The 17,160-nt window shown below is 41.6% G+C and overlaps 1 protein-coding gene across 5 annotated transcripts in view; it reads left to right on the top strand.

Annotated features, from left to right (window-relative positions):
* rps6ka1 (ribosomal protein S6 kinase a, polypeptide 1) overlaps window positions 1–16,994 on the top strand; it is an 88,701-nt gene extending 71,707 nt beyond the window's left edge. For 4 of the 5 annotated variants that reach the window (XM_006631454.3, XM_015349091.2, XM_006631455.3 and 1 more), the window contains 18 exons: window positions 406–486; window positions 1,190–1,269; window positions 1,926–2,032; window positions 2,962–2,999; window positions 4,278–4,420; window positions 4,709–4,779; window positions 5,712–5,800; window positions 6,211–6,275; window positions 7,077–7,179; window positions 8,171–8,301; window positions 9,306–9,431; window positions 10,148–10,237; window positions 10,851–11,009; window positions 11,277–11,438; window positions 12,602–12,678; window positions 13,268–13,385; window positions 14,001–14,138; window positions 14,854–16,994. In XM_006631454.3, coding sequence (XP_006631517.1) covers window positions 406–486; window positions 1,190–1,269; window positions 1,926–2,032; window positions 2,962–2,999; window positions 4,278–4,420; window positions 4,709–4,779; window positions 5,712–5,800; window positions 6,211–6,275; window positions 7,077–7,179; window positions 8,171–8,301; window positions 9,306–9,431; window positions 10,148–10,237; window positions 10,851–11,009; window positions 11,277–11,438; window positions 12,602–12,678; window positions 13,268–13,385; window positions 14,001–14,138; window positions 14,854–14,976 — 1,901 coding nt within the window. In that variant the 3' untranslated portion in view covers window positions 14,977–16,994. The remainder of the gene's footprint in view (window positions 1–405; window positions 487–1,189; window positions 1,270–1,925; window positions 2,033–2,961; window positions 3,000–4,277; window positions 4,421–4,708; window positions 4,780–5,711; window positions 5,801–6,210; window positions 6,276–7,076; window positions 7,180–8,170; window positions 8,302–9,305; window positions 9,432–10,147; window positions 10,238–10,850; window positions 11,010–11,276; window positions 11,439–12,601; window positions 12,679–13,267; window positions 13,386–14,000; window positions 14,139–14,853) is intronic. The other variant, XM_015349092.2, reaches the window with a different exon arrangement.
* Window positions 16,995–17,160: the final 166 nt, after the last annotated feature.

Raw genomic sequence — 17,160 nt, 5'->3', positions numbered from 1 at the left:
TCCTTGGAAAAAGGTATAAATCTGATAGTTTTATGAACAGTATCTAAGAAAACAATACATGCACACCTTGTCAGTAATGAAACAATCACCTGACAAAGTATTCAAAATATATACAACATACTTTCAGAATAGGACTTCTAAATCCGATCTTCTGTAAATATTGTCATTCAACATTGAAAACCTTTTTTCTATCAAAGGAAGTATTCCTTTCAAGTATTCCTTAACAATATCAGCACTTATTCCTTTTGATTAACATGGAAATATGAATTTGAGCCATAAAGGTAAAATAATTCAGGCCATTGATCTAGAAATCTTCAAGACCAGAATTGGATCCCACTGTTTGTGACTCAAGGACCACTAAAACAACAGTAAATTTCTAACACATCTGTCTGCTCCTTCCTCCAGTGCGGGACCGAGTGAGGACGAAAATGGAGAGGGACATTCTAGCTGATGTGAACCACCCTTTTGTTGTGAAGTTGCACTATGGTGAGCTTTCAGGAGGCACGAGGGTGTGCCTGCAAATCTATTTGTTTTTCTCTTGTTTGGTCTCGGACAGTGAGCACGATGTTTTGGTCTCTAAAGGGTACTTTTAAAATTACAGGCTGGTTATATTTGGAAGCATATTCAAATGTACAGCATATTAAACGTTTTTTTAACCTATAGCATTTAAATTCAGATGATGTAAAGCCTCCAGTTATCTGAAAAATCAAATTGCACAGCTGCTGCTGTGAAGGCGATTATAAATAACCCGAATTCAATAAGCAGATAAGACGTCTGCACACCAGCAAGCAAGAAGCTGCTTGCACGAAAAATGTGAAATTTAATTTTAGACTGCCTTGGTCAGAGATCTTAACAAAAATGTATTGTAGGTGCAAGATTTGTGTATGATGATTGTCGGTATATACAGTGGACCTCAATGACAGAGTAGAAAGAGATTTCATCTGTTATTATCCAGAGTGGTATTCCCATGGTCTTGTCTAGTGAAGCATAGTGACGACCTGGAGAGCCCTTGGTGTGAAAAGCTCCTTTAAGACCAGTGTGAAAATGCTGTCATTCACCAGAGTAGACTTGCATACAGTAAATGAAACATTAGGAGCAGAGGACTCCAGAGACAGTGTCCTGTTGCTTGGTTTGATGTGTGTACCTGTTTGCAAGATGTTGACATGTTGTTCTCTCTGTTTCCCGGTAGCTTTCCAGACTGAGGGAAAGCTCTATCTAATTTTAGATTTTCTTCGCGGAGGGGATCTCTTCACCAGGCTGTCGAAAGAGGTATTTCGGGGTCCGAAGCGCTTGTAGCACCCTCACAGTTTTCTCATGTAGGAAAGGCTGCTCATTTATTTTTTAAAATTTGCTTTTTACTTAATTTCACCAGGTAAGCGAAAAGGGGTCAGGTTCTTGTATAAGTGATTATCTACTGTACATAGAGCACGTATGAAACGTGATTGGAGGATTGTGAGCCAAGGGGGTAGCCTGCAATCCAAAGTAGTACTTGCTGTTCCACTCTGCTGTCTATCCTCTGCTAGTTTTGGGGTCATAAGAAAAATGAGTTTTTTTCCATCAACAGCGTCATGTATGCTTTTGCTTGGCATGATATATTTGAATGAATATTTTGAATGATAGTGTACTTTATTTAACATGGTGTAAGAGACGGAGGTCTTCAACTGTCACTTGGGCTCCATGTTAATCGATTTGATGTGTACTGTATACAGTATGTGTATATTTTTAAGTTGAGGCGTATGTGGCTGTAGTGAAAAAGAATTTCGGTTTTGAATGTCCTGGCTGGTTTTAAACACACTGGGAAGAATTTATCGTTATATCCTTTCTTCTTTAGGCTCTTTAATCATTGAGCTTCAGATTTTCTTGTGGGGATTTTTCCCTGTAGGGGGGGTGTATTCCAAACATCTTGGTTGGGCTTTCTCTTTCAGGTGATGTTTACTGAGGAGGATGTGAAGTTTTACCTGGCTGAGCTTGCCCTGGGCCTAGACCACCTGCACAGCCTAGGCATCATCTACAGAGACCTCAAACCAGAAAAGTACGTACCTCTTTTCATGATGTTGTCCAGTGATGCCTTGTAGTCGAATGGGATCACCCTTATTTATCAAAGAGATGCCTCCTAATTACACCACTGCTAACTGCCATTCTGCTACGCAAAATGTATATGATCTTCTCAAGCACATCTCAGCTGTCACTTCCCAGTTCACCTCAGACTTTATTACCCGCTGGGGGAAAAGTATTTAACATCAGATTCCAATTACATAAGCAAATTACTTTACATTGTTTGCAAGAGATATTGCATGGGATTGCCGTTAATCGGTAGAGGTGTGATAATGAGGTTTCACCTTGAGTGGGAGTGCATCCTGTCTCAAAACTGCTGTAATAGTTTTTCAATAGTAATTTGCAGATCATATCTGAGATCACGTCTGCTTGTGGTTGTGGGGAGGGAAGATGAAAATGGTTGAGTGAACAAAGAAGGAGCATAAAATGCAGTCTAAACAAAGTTCTAAAGGAGAAAGTTTCACTTGCATGGGGAGAAGTCTTAATATTTGTTAGCAAGTGCTTTGAAATCCACTTAGAGTCTATATTTTGTTTTGCTGGGAGTTATCTTTAAGCCAGAGGAAGTGGTCAAGTGGTGATTGACTATGCTATGACGCATATTCGATTGTAGATTAGCCTTTTTGATTTGCTAGGCATTTCTGTGCATTGTATAGCAATGCCATACCATCAAAGAGGCCTGAAGCTCAAAGACCACAGGCATACCACTTCAACAAGCTGGTTGGGTGGATTGTTCCACATTCCCACCACGCTTTCTTTTTCTCAGTGTAAAATGCAAACTCTTAGCTTCCATCTGTGTTGTCGGGTCCTGGTTTAGTCGCTGGTTCTGAAGTCCATGTAATATGAGTGATGCTTAACAATTGCAGCATGAATCCTGTTCCTAAGCAGTGTTTCCTCTGTTTGTTTCAGCATCCTCTTGGATGAAGAAGGACACATTAAGCTCACAGGTAAGGAGCTGGAAATGGTCTCCATGCAGTATGTGATCTGTAGGTGTAATTTAATTTTTGTCTTGTTTTGTTCTGTACAGTATATTCCAAGAACATGTGCATTTTTTTACTTATCTGCGTTTTGTATTTTTCTTAACCATTTCAGTGAGCTCTGTTGATTAATTTTATCAGTTGTTTATAATGTTGCTGGTTGATTTATTTGATGACCGTAAGATACCTGAAGCAAATCAAATGGTTGTTCCAGAACAGTCTTAAGATTTTATTGCTGGCTAATGTAACATTTCTTAACCATTACCTCAGAATACTCCAGAATTTCAATGAGCATCTATAAAATAATATGAAGTCAGTTTTAAATGAACCATCCATCTGCTAGCAAGGATATCAACAATCGAACAGCATGGCTGAGTAGCTTGTTCTTGGACCCACAACCTTTTGCCTCCTGTTCTTATTTTTAAAAATCGTTTTCAGTTGTGTCCTCTGGTTTGTGTTTCATTGACTCTGAACAAGTTCAGTGGATTAAATTTGTTATTTCCTTTGAGGATTTTGAGTACTTATGTCAGGTCTCTTCATAGCCTTTGCTGTTCAGGACTAAAAGTTTTCTGTCACCCTGTAATGGTAGGACATTCCTTTGACCCTAGAATGTCTCTGGGTAGACCAGGTCCACATTATCCAGTAGGCACAGTAGACGCAGTGTATTGTCTGTTGTACGCTGTGTGCTGTGTCTAAGGCCTATGAAAACTGAAGGAACTGTAAAGAAATGTTGTCTGTTTTTTGTTTGTATGATAAAAATGGTCTGCTCTTGAATATATACTGTACAGTATATAGCTAGAGTAGGCTATCCAGAAAAAAAATTCAAGATCATTTTCAAAATCACCCCTCTACCCATAGTGACTACACCTGTAAAAATGCCTCCGCCACAGGGCATTAGGAAACAGAAGTGCCCACGGCCTACAAGGACTTTAATCAGGTCCTGGTGTAGACAGCAAAAGCTTTATTTAGAACCATTACACATGGAGTCTTCAGGGGAGAAGACAGAATCCACACTTAAAGAAAACAGACTTTCTACAAGGCTGTGTTGCCCTGTGATGGACTGGTGTCCCATGCAGGAGGAAGAGCTGTTGTGGATTCTTAGCACCTTCCTTGCATGCTGTTGCTTCTGGAATAGACTCTGCCTATCCATACTCCTCCTCAGGATAAGTGATTTACTGACAATGGCTGGATAAGCTTGGGGTCACACTGCAGAAGAGTGAGTCCTGTAAGTCCTGTTCTTGTCTGTAGACTTTGGCCTGTGTAAAGAAGCCATTGACCATGAGAAGAAAGCCTACTCTTTCTGTGGCACCGTGGAGTACATGGCACCAGAAGTAGTAAACCGCCAGGGCCACATACACAGCGCTGACTGGTGGTCATTTGGGGTACTAATGGTAAGTAAATATGATACACCCTTTGCAGTCCATCCTCTTGACTTTGCTTGGCTTTTGAATAATTTTAGGAGAACAGACATTTGTAGATGTACTGTAGGTTTTATGCTAACACTAGGTTTGAATGTTTTTATTAGGGGCATTGGTTGGTTTTGGGTAGATTCTTATTTTAAATTTGTGTTAATGTGACTTAAATGTAACTTTTAGACATCTAGACATCGGTGTTCGCAATTGTTTTCTGGTTCAGTCTTGCAGTTCCATTGCAGAGCTGAATCTGTCTGTCTTTTTCAGTTTGAAATGCTCACAGGATCGTTACCATTTCAAGGAAAGGATCGGAAGGAGACCATGAACCTCATTCTCAAGTCAGTACTGCTGTTTCTATGAAAGTGGATTATTTTGTTGGTCTGCATTAGTTAATGGCGACTGTGCTGCTGTACTGTGCTATATAGCCTTTCAGTTCAGACTGTTGAAGGTTAGAAGCATAGGGATTACCATGGGGTGCCCCAGATGGCTCAGCTAGTAAAGGTTGAGCTCTGTGATCCCGGGTTCAAGCCTGAGTCATGTGACCATGACAGGAATTTCCCAAGTATTGGCACATCAAAATGTAGAGTAGAGCTTCCCCTGGCCTCCCGGGTACTTGCAAGCATATGGGACCAGTGAGGGACACACCTCTCCTCCAGTCAGCGCTCAATCTCCGGAACAGGGCTGTGGTGTCAGGGCCATGTTACAAGACTAGTGGCTCGAAGATTGGTGGGTGAGAGGAGTCTGTAAACATTCCCCTATTCCCCCATGTGTGAATCGCAGGGTTTGTGGCAGCAGGCCGACACGTGAATAATACACAGTAGGCTATTCCAAATATGGGCAGGTGTAACAAAAGAAATTTAGGATTTTGTTCTAAATGTCTTTTCTGTGAAATAGTATAAACAAGTGAATAAAGAAATTCCCTTTTTATTGTCTGCGTACCAGTTATCTTCCTACACAGATCTCTTCATTCATTCTTGCTTTTGTTGCTCAAGTATTTTAACACAAGCTGTATTCAGTATTCCTTCTTCATTGTTGCAGGTCTTGGTTCTTTTGCTATCAGGCTCTAGTTTATTTCTTAAACTCAGCTTTTATGAAGCATTACAGTATGTATTATGTGCATTCCTAGTTAATATTTGGTTTGGACCTAAATAGCTACTGCTAAAAAATGCTCAGGAATTTGGTTAATGGATTAATGGAGTTCTAATGTTTTAGTACTTCTTTTCAGGTGAATGGCTTCAAATGTCTTCTTTTTTTATCACCCATCCTGCAGGGCAAAACTCGGAATGCCTCAGTTCTTGAGCGCTGAGGCCCAGAGTTTGCTGAGAGCCCTCTTCAAAAGGAACCCAGCCAACAGACTAGGTAACTTTTCCCGGTTAACCAATATCAAACCTCATCCTGTGAGAAGAATGTTTTACATTTCAGGTTAAAGAACTGGAGGCAAAGTAGCACCACGATAGTAGTTATTTCATTACGAGGGCTAAATTTGAAGTCATTTGAGCAACATGTGGAGTTAGATAATACAAGGTTCAGTCTTTACTTTTCTTCACCAGTACAGGTCACATAGGACTTTTATTAAAACTTAAGTGGGTCAAGCCATGCACAATTTCAAATCTTTGTTCCATCACACACAAGTGCATCACGCATTCTGTATAATGGTCTGTGGGACATATTAATAATAATCATTAATTGCTTACAGTTATATAGTGCTTTTCTGGACACTCCACTCAAAGTCATTTCATTAATTAATCTCATTAAATCATCGATTGCAGGCTCTGGACCTGATGGCGCAGAGGAGATTAAACGCCATGCTTTCTTCTCCACAATAGACTGGAATGTAAGCATCTGCTTTCATTTAATTTTAAATTTAATATTGCCAGTTACTTTTCTGATTTCATGTCCCCCAATTTACAATCGATTGTTAATTGACTTGGCTCAGTGTTGCCACCCCAACACACCCATGCTCAAGCCATGTGTCTCTCATGGCATGAGAACACCCCTTAAATCATCCTGTACCTTATTCCTGCTCTGGTACGAAATCAACATACTCTGGATTGCTGCAACCTGCTTTTCATAAAGGGTGGGTGGATACAGGGAGAGTTTAATACAAAACTATTTCAACTAATACAGTAAAGACATCTATTAGGGTTAGAAAGTACCATCAGGCCATGAATAACACCACAACTGCATCCTGCCTCTCTGCCCTAATTCCACTTGTCCGTTTAAAGTTGGCTGGCCTTAAGCACTGCTATCTCATGCTGCACCTCCGGAGGGAAGGTAATTTGCCAGATTGAATCAACTGCAGCTGTGAGTGTTGATGGCATTATGGGTGAAAGGTAGACGAATATCCACGTCCAAGCCCTGACCTGAGACTCAGAATCTCCAGTCTATACAACAGCAAAGTACAGCTGGCAGTTATGTCCTGACTCTAGGAGCTTGTCACAGATTTCTACTGATTTGATGCCGTTGGTACCATGATGAGGCACAGGCTTACACAGCAGACCAGTTTTGCCACATTTTCCCCCCCCCCCAGCGCTTTACATGAAAAGATGTGTCTAAACAAGGTGCCAAAGCTTGGAATCATATCTGTTAAGTTCAGAAATACAGCTGTGCGGTGGCTTTCTTCTCCGTCTTCTAGAAGCTTTTTCGGCGAGAAATCAAGCCCCCGTTCAAGCCCGCTGTGGCAAGGCCGGACGACACTTTCTACTTTGACTCCGAGTTCACCTCGCGGACGCCCAAAGGTGAATGTTTGAATGTTTGAACACTGTGGGCAGGTCACACTGCAGGGGGAATCCTTATTTTTAAGCAAATTGACAAAGAGAGGCAAATTTAAAAATAAAATTAAATATGAAAATCTTCCACTTTGCCAGTACAATTTGTATAAGAATCTGCTGCTGGTCAAAGCTGAAGTTGATCAAATTGCTCTGCATGCAGTTTTTTCTTCCTTGACATTGATGCCAATAGATGTACTTCTGTTATTGTTCTTCAGAAAAACTAGATGTAATTTCTGCACACAAAGAGAGGATTATATTAACTCCTGGGGTCCTAGAGCACCTAAAAATGTAGAATTGTAATGTATGATTTGTGAAGCACTTTCTGAAATCTGAACTGGTGATCTCGGACAGGAATTAGATGATTGTGGAGCTCTGTGAATGCAATAACTGAACAGGCCATGTGGTGTCATCAGCATTCTCTGTATTTTTCTTGAAGAAAAAAAGATACTTGAAGGAGACTATTTTGACTGCAAACCCAAAGTAGCAAAGTAATTTGGGTGGTGTTAAAGGAATACTTATTCGCTAACCAGAATGTATTAACATTTAAAATCTCAGAAGTTATAAACTCTATTGCAAAAACTCTATTGCAAATCACTTTTTTTAACCTGTTCCTAAGACTTCATCTACGTAAAGTACTAGGATACTTGTGCTAGAAAATCACGTCACCTTCCATCAGCTTATTTCCTCATCCTAAACTAACACTGGGTAGCACTTAATTGATATTATGGGACAGTAGTAAACATTTGCAAGCCTGAGTGTTCACATTGCATGGGAAAAATGTATTTTTTGACTACTGTGGGTCTACCCGTGTCTGTTGTGGGTCATTTTAATAACTGAAAGTCATTAAAATGTTATTGTTACTGGTATTGGTGCGGACAGAGTGAGAATGTGAGTTAAACACCTAGAAGTGAAGCCCAGCCAGGCCAGGGTTCAAAGTTCACCTCTGTTGGCCCTGCAGATTCCCCGGGGGTCCCGCCCAGCGCCGGCGCACACCAGCTCTTTCGAGGTTTCAGCTTCGTTGCCACAGGGATGCTGGAGGAAGAAGGGAAAGAGGAACCGGTCCATCTGACCTCACACCCCGTAGTGCAGGTCTGCTGTCTTTCAGGGGCTTCAGTCTCACACCCTTCAAACAAGGCACAACCTATAGGTTGGGAAGAAATCTTTAGAGCAGCTCTCATATGTAAATTGTGTACAGATTAATTCAGTTAAAGGCCCAGCCAATTTTAAGACTCATCAACCATTCACAGCTTAAGGATACTTCATGTAAGGCTTAATGGTTTCCATGGTCATGCTAGCTGTTTTCAACCTTTTGTGACTGGAGAATCTTTGAGAAAGCCCTATCAATAAAGATCCCAGTTTAGGCATATACTGAGACTGACATCTGTAATTATTATAGACAATGCAGTTATTAATTGTTAACCTTTCAAAGCAGAACAGCAGGAACATGCAGAATCAAGTACAATAGCTGTGTAAGAGCATTGATTTCACACGGTACAAGGCTCATAGTGAAAAGTGTCCCTTTGTTTTTAAAACTTTAAAAACTTTAAAAACGTTTAAAACCCTTTGTGTAGTCCTAGGAAACACCTGGAAAATAGTACACCTCGGTCAAGTTTTGAAGTTGGAATATGCTGCTGAGATTTTTTATTTAGTTTGTATTTAATTCAGGCCTGAGTTCGAATCACTTATGAATCACATTGAAGATGTTTTGGCATTCTAGCCTAAACGTGCATTAGAAAGGTACAAAAACGTAGAAATTAATAAGTATCCAGCTAAATCTCTGCATCAGGAATTATTGCTTGGGAAGGAATTGGTGGAAGAGACATTGCATGGTCCACAGCCCATTTTCCAGCTAAAGAATATTACTGGGAATCCTGTAGCTTCTCAAGTGCCATCGGAGCAGAGCGTTGCCACATTTAGCCAGAAGGTGGAGATACTGTACATGTCAATTTATAACAACAAACTGTTTCATGAAGTAATTCAAGAACTGTTCACTGTTTCTTGAGGTGTTTCTTTCAACTTTAAATGCCCAACTTTGAAGTTGTACGTGGCCACGTCTGCTGTGTGAGAGCTCTGTGGTTTGTGATTTCGTTTAGCAGCTGCACGGGAAGAACACTCATTTCACAGACGGCTACGTTGTGAAGGAGGATATCGGAATGGGGTCCTACTCCGTGTGCAAGCGATGCGTTCACAAGGCCACGAACACAGAATACGCCGCCAAGGTAAGAGTGCTTTATCTTTATTAGCATTCTTTTTTTGCTCCAGGTGAGGGCGAGGATAGGGAGGATTCTTTTTCACCTCTGGCATAATTAGAAAAAGGCCTGAGTCAAAATGAAAAACATCTATTGTCAGAATTCCATAGATTTCCATAGATTGGAAAGAGAAACATTTTAGTGTTTCAGCAGGCTATATTTCGCTGGGAATAACACGCTAGACTTAAGCATATTGAAAGGTTTATAGAGTGTCTTGGTGACAATGGATTTGGCTGGGATAACCTCCTGGCCAGAGGATAAGGAGGCTGGGACATCTCTCTAGAGTGAGGAGTGAGCAAGGGGCTGCAGAGGTGGAGATGGGCCGGAGGAAAGGATGCAGAAGACATATGCAAGAGAGACATGTAATACAGTATTTATAGTCTTTTTTATGGGAGGAAATGATGTCAGGAATGATTACAGATCACTGACAGCTGGGGTTGATTAAACATGGTTGTTGCCATCCCTCTTGTTATAAACGTTTTAAAGAGCGTTTAACACACTTTTCAACACAAGAAAAATAGTCATGTTTAACTGATTCAGGATAAAAAGGAGCCTTATGAAACAACACCACCCACAACAGGACTGTACATTTCATCACCAGGAAGAGTGAAGGTTCCATCAAGTGATGTTCCAGCATCTCTGATTGGATAATGAGCATTTATTCTCCACCTTGAATTTACTTTCAGGTGATTGATAAGAGTAGGACGGACCCTTCAGAGGAAATTGAGATCCTCCTGAGATACGGGCAGCACCCCAACATCATCACCCTGAAGGACGTGAGTGGGCGTCTCACACTGGTTGAACTGAGGATTGACTTGATTCTTGAATGCTTGCTGTGCACTTGTAAAAACTCTGGTGGAAGGAAAAATGTTATTACTAGCAGGCCAGCAGAGGGCACTGAACAACTTGGCCAGTTCACAGGCACTAAAAAACCTTACACAACTGTAAAAGTATTACACATGATTTTAGAATACTAATGCCTTTAAACACTGCTTTTTTTCTGTTGTATACATTTCACTATAGCGTGACCAATGTGAACCTTTCTAAATCAAAGGTAAATGACGTGCAAGGTTTACTGTTTGAAATCACTTGCCTTTGATGTGAAACCTCTACTTTCAAAACCATACTTGGGATCTTGTCATTGAAAAGTAGATACCGCCTAGTTATGGTACATCATTACTGACAACAAAATGAAGAAACTCACTGAAAAGATGTTTCAGCAGAGATTAAGAAAGAAGAGGTGGCTAACCATGGGGAAGTGTTCTGAAGCAGCACAACTAACAAAAGTTTAGAAACTTTTGGCCAGACATGGCTGGAAAAGAGGGCTCGTGCCCGAGGCCAGAGTGCCGGTGGGGCGTCTTCACTGAGGCGGTGTGCTGTTGGCGACAGGTGTACGACAATGGGAAGTACGTGTACCTGGTGACAGAGCTGATGAGGGGCGGGGAACTGCTGGACAGGATCCTGAAACAGAAGTGCTTCTCTGAGCGCGAGGCCAGCGCCGTCCTCTACACCATCACCAAGACAGTGGAGTACCTGCACTCACAGGGGGTAAGTTGGAGAACCTATAGCTCTATGGAGAGGATGAGCCCTTCATGGAGCACAACAGCCTCTTGCAGCAAGTGAAAAATTAAGAAAAAGGCCTTTCATCCTTCTCCCTCCTGGTCTGCACTTGTCTTTAGTTTTTATCTCAGTACAGAGTTGTATCCTCCAAGTTAACCTTTAACCTGTCTGTGGAAGCCGCCAAGATGCAGGTGTGAGATGGTTGTCTCAGGACTGCCTTCTGAGTTAAAGTGTCCCACAATCCTCGATCTACAGGTGGTCCACAGAGACCTGAAGCCCAGCAATATCCTGTATGTGGATGAGTCGGGGAACCCAGAGTCCCTGAGGATCTGTGACTTTGGATTCGCCAAGCAGCTGAGGGCGGAGAATGGGCTACTGATGACCCCATGCTACACCGCCAACTTCGTCGCCCCTGAGGTCAGTGTGTCTGGGCCACACACCTCAAGCTGCAAGACATCATGCTGCAAATTGGCAGGCTGTGTTCTGAATGGTTGATTGAATAAATTGCACCTTTTTTGTTCAAAACACTCAGTAAGCTGTACATGCAAACACTAAAGTCTGTAAATACAATAATTCAGCATAATACTAAACAACTGAAACAACAAACAACAAGGGTCAGAAAGTACTGAGGTTACACTTAGAAGAAACACCAACACTGAAAGGAAGCCTACAGTAAGCAAACCTAAAACAGTACAATATAATGTACAAAAACATTGGAATGCATAATAGAATATTAACATATGGTCTAAATACAGTAAATAAGTCTGGAGCAGGTGACGAAAAATTGGTGCAGGTGAACTCACCTATTCTCTTGGTGCTGCCAGGTGAAGAGGGGATGAGGAGGAGTAAAAGTTAAGTTGCGTTTGTAATTGCCTGGAGCTGACGTTCACAACAGAAGGGGGTGTGGTCCTGTTTTCAGAACATGGCTTGTTAACTGTAAAGATAGTGAACAAGTACAAGCCAGAGCCATTGAAACCTGTAGTCTTCTCACACACGTTCAGCCGCAGGGCTTTCCCAGTTTTCTATCCAGATGAGCTTGCAATTACTCAGTCAGAACTAATAATTTGTTTAATTTGATTACACAGTGGCTCAGCAGTTAGCAGTGTTGGGCCCTGGGTTCAGTTGTAGTCTGAGGGCTCCATCTGTACAGTTCTCCCTGAGCCTGCATCAATTTCCTCCCACTTCCCAAGGACAGTGGCTAGTCTGATTGCCTGTTCGAAATTGCCCCTGTGAAGTCCTGAGGTGTGTCATTCAGGGCAGCAGCAGTTTTCTCATTAGTCTTTCTCAGTCCTGCCATGTGTTTTCGGCAATTCTGATAACGAGTGGATGGATAAATCACCCATTTCTTATTTTTTAAGATGATGGGGGAGAGCAGGGGGTTTTAAAATGCTGTGCAACAATTTCAATTAAGAATAAAATGTGGAGAGAGTGGAGCCTGCAAGGTCTTGTAAACCCGGCTGCAATAGTACAGCATAGTCTTGTGCTGTCAAGACCAGCCTGGCTTTCTCAGTACTAAATGAAAGTTTGGTAGAAATAAATTCTGCTTCTTCTGTACGTTTTGTTTTTCTTCAATTGCTCAGGTCCTGAAACGCCAGGGCTACGATGAGGGGTGTGACATTTGGAGCCTGGGAGTACTGCTGTACACAATGCTGGCTGGGTGAGTGGAATCCACAGTGCGTTAGCTTCGAGGCCTCTGGCCAGGATTCTGAAAGCCGTGCTGGACTGGCAGCCCTTGTGAGTCGATAATTCAATAATAAGAGCATTTCAGCCTCACAGTGCTGGAGCCCCAAGTGCAATTTCTGGGGTGCTATCTGCAAAGCACCCTGGGAATCAGACTACACATGTGTTATGTAAGAACACTGTATGACATGAATTTTGCTTTGGAGATAATCACAGTTTTCAGAACAGAAAGCGCCATATACAGTAGGCTGTGATAACTGTGATCTCAGTAGAACATAGATGAAGTGATACGTGTTCTTAGTTATACTGTATGTGCATCTTAATGATGTCCAGGAGTCTTGTTTGTGTATGGTATACAGTATGTAAAATGTTTTTACAGCATCATGTACACCAGAGCAAATTCCTTGAAATGTACTTGGTGAATAAAGATGGTTCTAATTCGGTTCTGCTCTTCCAGGCTCTAGTTCTGTAATAGGAAAATTGTTCTTCTTTGTACTGTAGTTGCTTTATGAGGTCGAATGGTGGGTACTGTGAACCGGCTGACCTTGACACCCCTCTCTCTCCAGGTGTACCCCTTTTGCGAACGGTCCCGATGACACCCCCAGTGAGATCCTGTCACGTATCGGGAGTGGGCGCTTCAACCTCAAAGGGGGAAACTGGGATACCATCTCAGATGCTGCCAAGGTGAGCCTTCAGAAGCTCTCATGGGATTTTCATCTGACTTTATTTTTAACTGATGGGTTTTGCATACAGTAGACTGTGGCTATAAGCCACACAAGCTTTTATTAGTTCTAATTGTGAATTGGGGCTGAGAGACTGAATTAAGAGTGGGTTAAGAATGGAAAACATAAAGGTCACAGATGATACCGGAATATCTTTCAGCCAAATGTTGAATCAGCATCAACACCTTGTTTGTTCAAAATGTTTCCAAGAGTTTTGATACAAATGTTTTGCTGAGAAGACAGCCCTAATTCTCCACATTGGGGCTCTGTCTTGGCTGATACCTCAGCCATATAGCTGCTGTATGTATCACAAAAGGCCACAGTTCTTTTGCGTAAAGACAAGAATGTATTAAAATGTAGAATGTTTAATGTATTGTTCCTCTCAGGCCCAGTGGTGTTTGTTTCTTTGTTGAGGCTGAAGTAGACTATGGGAGTTTTAACCAAATGTTCATGTATAAGAATTGCAGAGTCCCTAGTAAGCTGCCTTCAAGCCAGTTCCAGATAAATTAATTGTAATGATCAGATAATAATAACAAAGAGCTGCACAGTGATTCTTGTCTATCTGGGACCTCCTTAGGACCTGGTGTCCAAAATGCTGCATATAGACCCTCACCAACGCCTGACAGCCAAGCAGGTCCTGAAGCATTCCTGGATAGTCCACCGTGACAAGTTGCCCCAGAGCCAGCTACAGCACCAGGATGCCCAGCTAGTCAAGGTACCTTCTTCCCAGGATTTGCAGCTTCCACAGGACAGTGTCTGCAGAAACACCTTAAAATCTGGAAAAATAACCTTTGCAGGGTTTAAATTTAGCTGAGTGCCTTTCAGCATTTGCTGTTGTTCTCAATGCTTTTGTTTACCAAAAGAAACACGTGAATTACTGTGGTTTTTACACCATTTATTTTTTGTATTGGTTACAGAGGGATTAAGACTGTTTACCTCATGCTAATTTTAAGGTTCTTGCATGTTTTTGAGAACTGTTGTATATCAGTGCTAGTTTATCAGTAAACCCCCAAAAATCGGGGGTAGCCAGTGTTGGAAGCGGACGTCTTGAGGATCACCCTTAAATCATCTTTTTTTAAAACACTATGGACCAGGGTTGACCACTCTTGCAATAGATTTACTTTTCTATACTCCTGTATTCCTGTCCTCTGACTTTGAGGGGTAATTAAAGGTCATGTGTTCTGTATCAGAATAGCAAGGTCTGAATAAGAAATCAGGGGGTTAGAGGCAGGAGATAGTGATATACAGTAATTTGGCCTATGCGAGTGACCATTTCATTAACTGAACATCCTGTCCAGACACAAACTACAGGATCTTAAGTTTCCTGACCCAGCTGATACCTTAAGAAGTTCCTGAAAAATGTCATTTCAACACTTGTAATGTTCAGCTGATTAACTGAGCCCTGTGTTGCATTGTGCTTTGCCTCACAGGGCGCAATGGCAGCAACATACTCGGCGCTCAAGAGCTCCAAACCCACACCACAGCTCAAGCCAATCGAGGCCTCCATTCTGGCTCAGAGGAGAGTGAAGAAACTTCCCTCCACCTCCCTGTAGGGCATGGCACAAGCCAGGTCGCTATGGATACGGCGCCATGGGCAATGACCTTCCAGCAGCTGATGCATGATGGACTCTTGTCATTTTATTGGGCTTTGTCAGTGGCAGAATAGGGGTTGCAGCGTGGTTGTATTTATCTGTAAAGGACGGTGTGTCTCCGTAGCATGCCTCAGTTGGCCAAGCGGTGTGTTGACCACATGAACATCTGCTTATTCTTCAGGGTTGCTTTTTTTTAGAAACAAATTGCACATCAGTATTTCTTTCTTAAAAAAATAGCCAGCTCTACGTATTCATACGGTTGTGTTTGTATTTCCGTGTTCGTTTTTGGTTGAGGATTACAGCTGGGGTTCTTGGATCTGAATAAAGAAAACCTATGTGAACGCACTTTACTTCAAGCATTTATAGAACCACATGAGGTCCACTAACGTGCACCAGATAACCACACAGACACTGTGCGTAGAAGCTACTGTATTGTGCCTGCAATCACTTTCAGATTCTGGTGGTAAAATATCCGTATTTATACTTGGAGTTTTTCAGTGCATAAAGAGACAGAAACCAAGACTCAAAAGCATAAGGCATGTCTTACATTTTGTGTTGCGTCTTGTGTGCTACCCTGGGCTTTGTGCTTGGTAATGTGCTGGCATCTGTGGCTCAGAAATGGCATTCTTTCGAAAAACATTTGTAAGAGTGTTTTTGATGTACAGTTGTCCATGAGTCAGCTAATGGCATGTTTAGATACTATGTTCCTTTTTCTGGTTTTCTTGGACTGTGTTAATTTTGCCATTTTTCCTTTCCTATTTTATAAAAAAAAAGTCATGTGGAATTTTGGGCACAAGAGATTAAGCAACAGTAAGAAAAGTTTCAGGGGTAAAAATTGAATTTTTTTTCCCAAATTCTCTGCTAAAATTGAAAAGGGGATAGGGAGTGACACTCTAAGATTGTACTACTCATTGAGAACTCCAGTAAACTGCTGGAGACCAGAATAATAAATAATTGCATTTTAAAGATAATTTGGTCACAGATACAGATGGGGTTTTCTTTGTTGACTGAATATTGCATATGCCACCTAAACTGTTATTCCTGGAGAATCTATTTAAATATTAAGTGGTCAGTCTTTCATAGTCAGTTTTCATACAAGAGTACAGGGGAACCAGGTGGTGAGATGCTCACTGTGGATCAGGGGTCCTCAATCTTGGCTGCTGGTTTTCTAGGCCTCTTTAAAGCTGCAGTACCTGAAGAGCTGGGAGAAGCTGTTCAAATGCTCTAATTAAAGAACTGACTGGGGACACCCCTGGTTAATCCAAACTTCTTAGGAAACCACACTTTGGCTTATTCTTTTGTGGCAAAATGAGGGCACATAAATACACCCTGCTTGTACAAATTGCATGGTGTAGGACCTATGCCCAGGTTTTGAATCTCAAATTAAAACAAATATGCAGAAAAATTCCAAAACAATGTAAGCACACTCCCGTACAGTCCGTTCAGGGTTCGGTCAAAAAAACAGGATTGTACTCTCCTCCTGGGCAGACCTTTGCTGAGAAGTGTTCTGTTTATTGACCAGCAGGTGGTCCACATTCCAATTTGAAGCCATCACAGTCTTTCTGCTTTAATAGGTTCTAATAGGATCCTAAGTCATTGTGCAGGAAACACAATATCCCTCTTAATAAACCAAGAAATACTCAAAGCATAAGAACACAATATGAAAATTCACTGTAGTGTCAAGGTTGCTGGGAACCATAAATCTTCTGCATCATTGCGGTGTCACTTGCATTTTCTGTCTGTGTTTTTTTTTTCTGCAGTTTTATATTTTTGCTGGGTGTATTTTTTGTTCAATACTAGATGCCTGTCAGCACACCCGGGAATGTCATTTAGCATAATGGGTTTCACAATGTTTTTGCCCTCCAATCTTGGCAATCGCAAAACCATTTCAGCAGATTGTTGGACATGTTTGTAAAAAAAAAATCTCTTCGGTTTTGTCAAGTTTTATATATTTGGATAAAATGTGACTGTAGAAGGTTCTCGCCGTACTAATGTTCTTGTGTGATTGCCTGTGTTCTCTGCGGTTTCCCCTGTTCTTTCAGGGTGTGAGTGCCCAGGGCTCCAGACGGTACTTACCTTGTCTCTCTGTGGTGACTCAGGGGTTTATCATGTTGAGATGCCTTTGTATTAAAACTTATCTCTCTT

Source organism: Lepisosteus oculatus, chromosome 11 (assembly GCF_040954835.1).
Source record: "Lepisosteus oculatus isolate fLepOcu1 chromosome 11, fLepOcu1.hap2, whole genome shotgun sequence".
In the NCBI taxonomy this organism is placed as follows: domain Eukaryota; kingdom Metazoa; phylum Chordata; class Actinopteri; order Semionotiformes; family Lepisosteidae; genus Lepisosteus; species Lepisosteus oculatus.
This window is presented reverse-complemented; position numbering and strand designations above follow the sequence as displayed.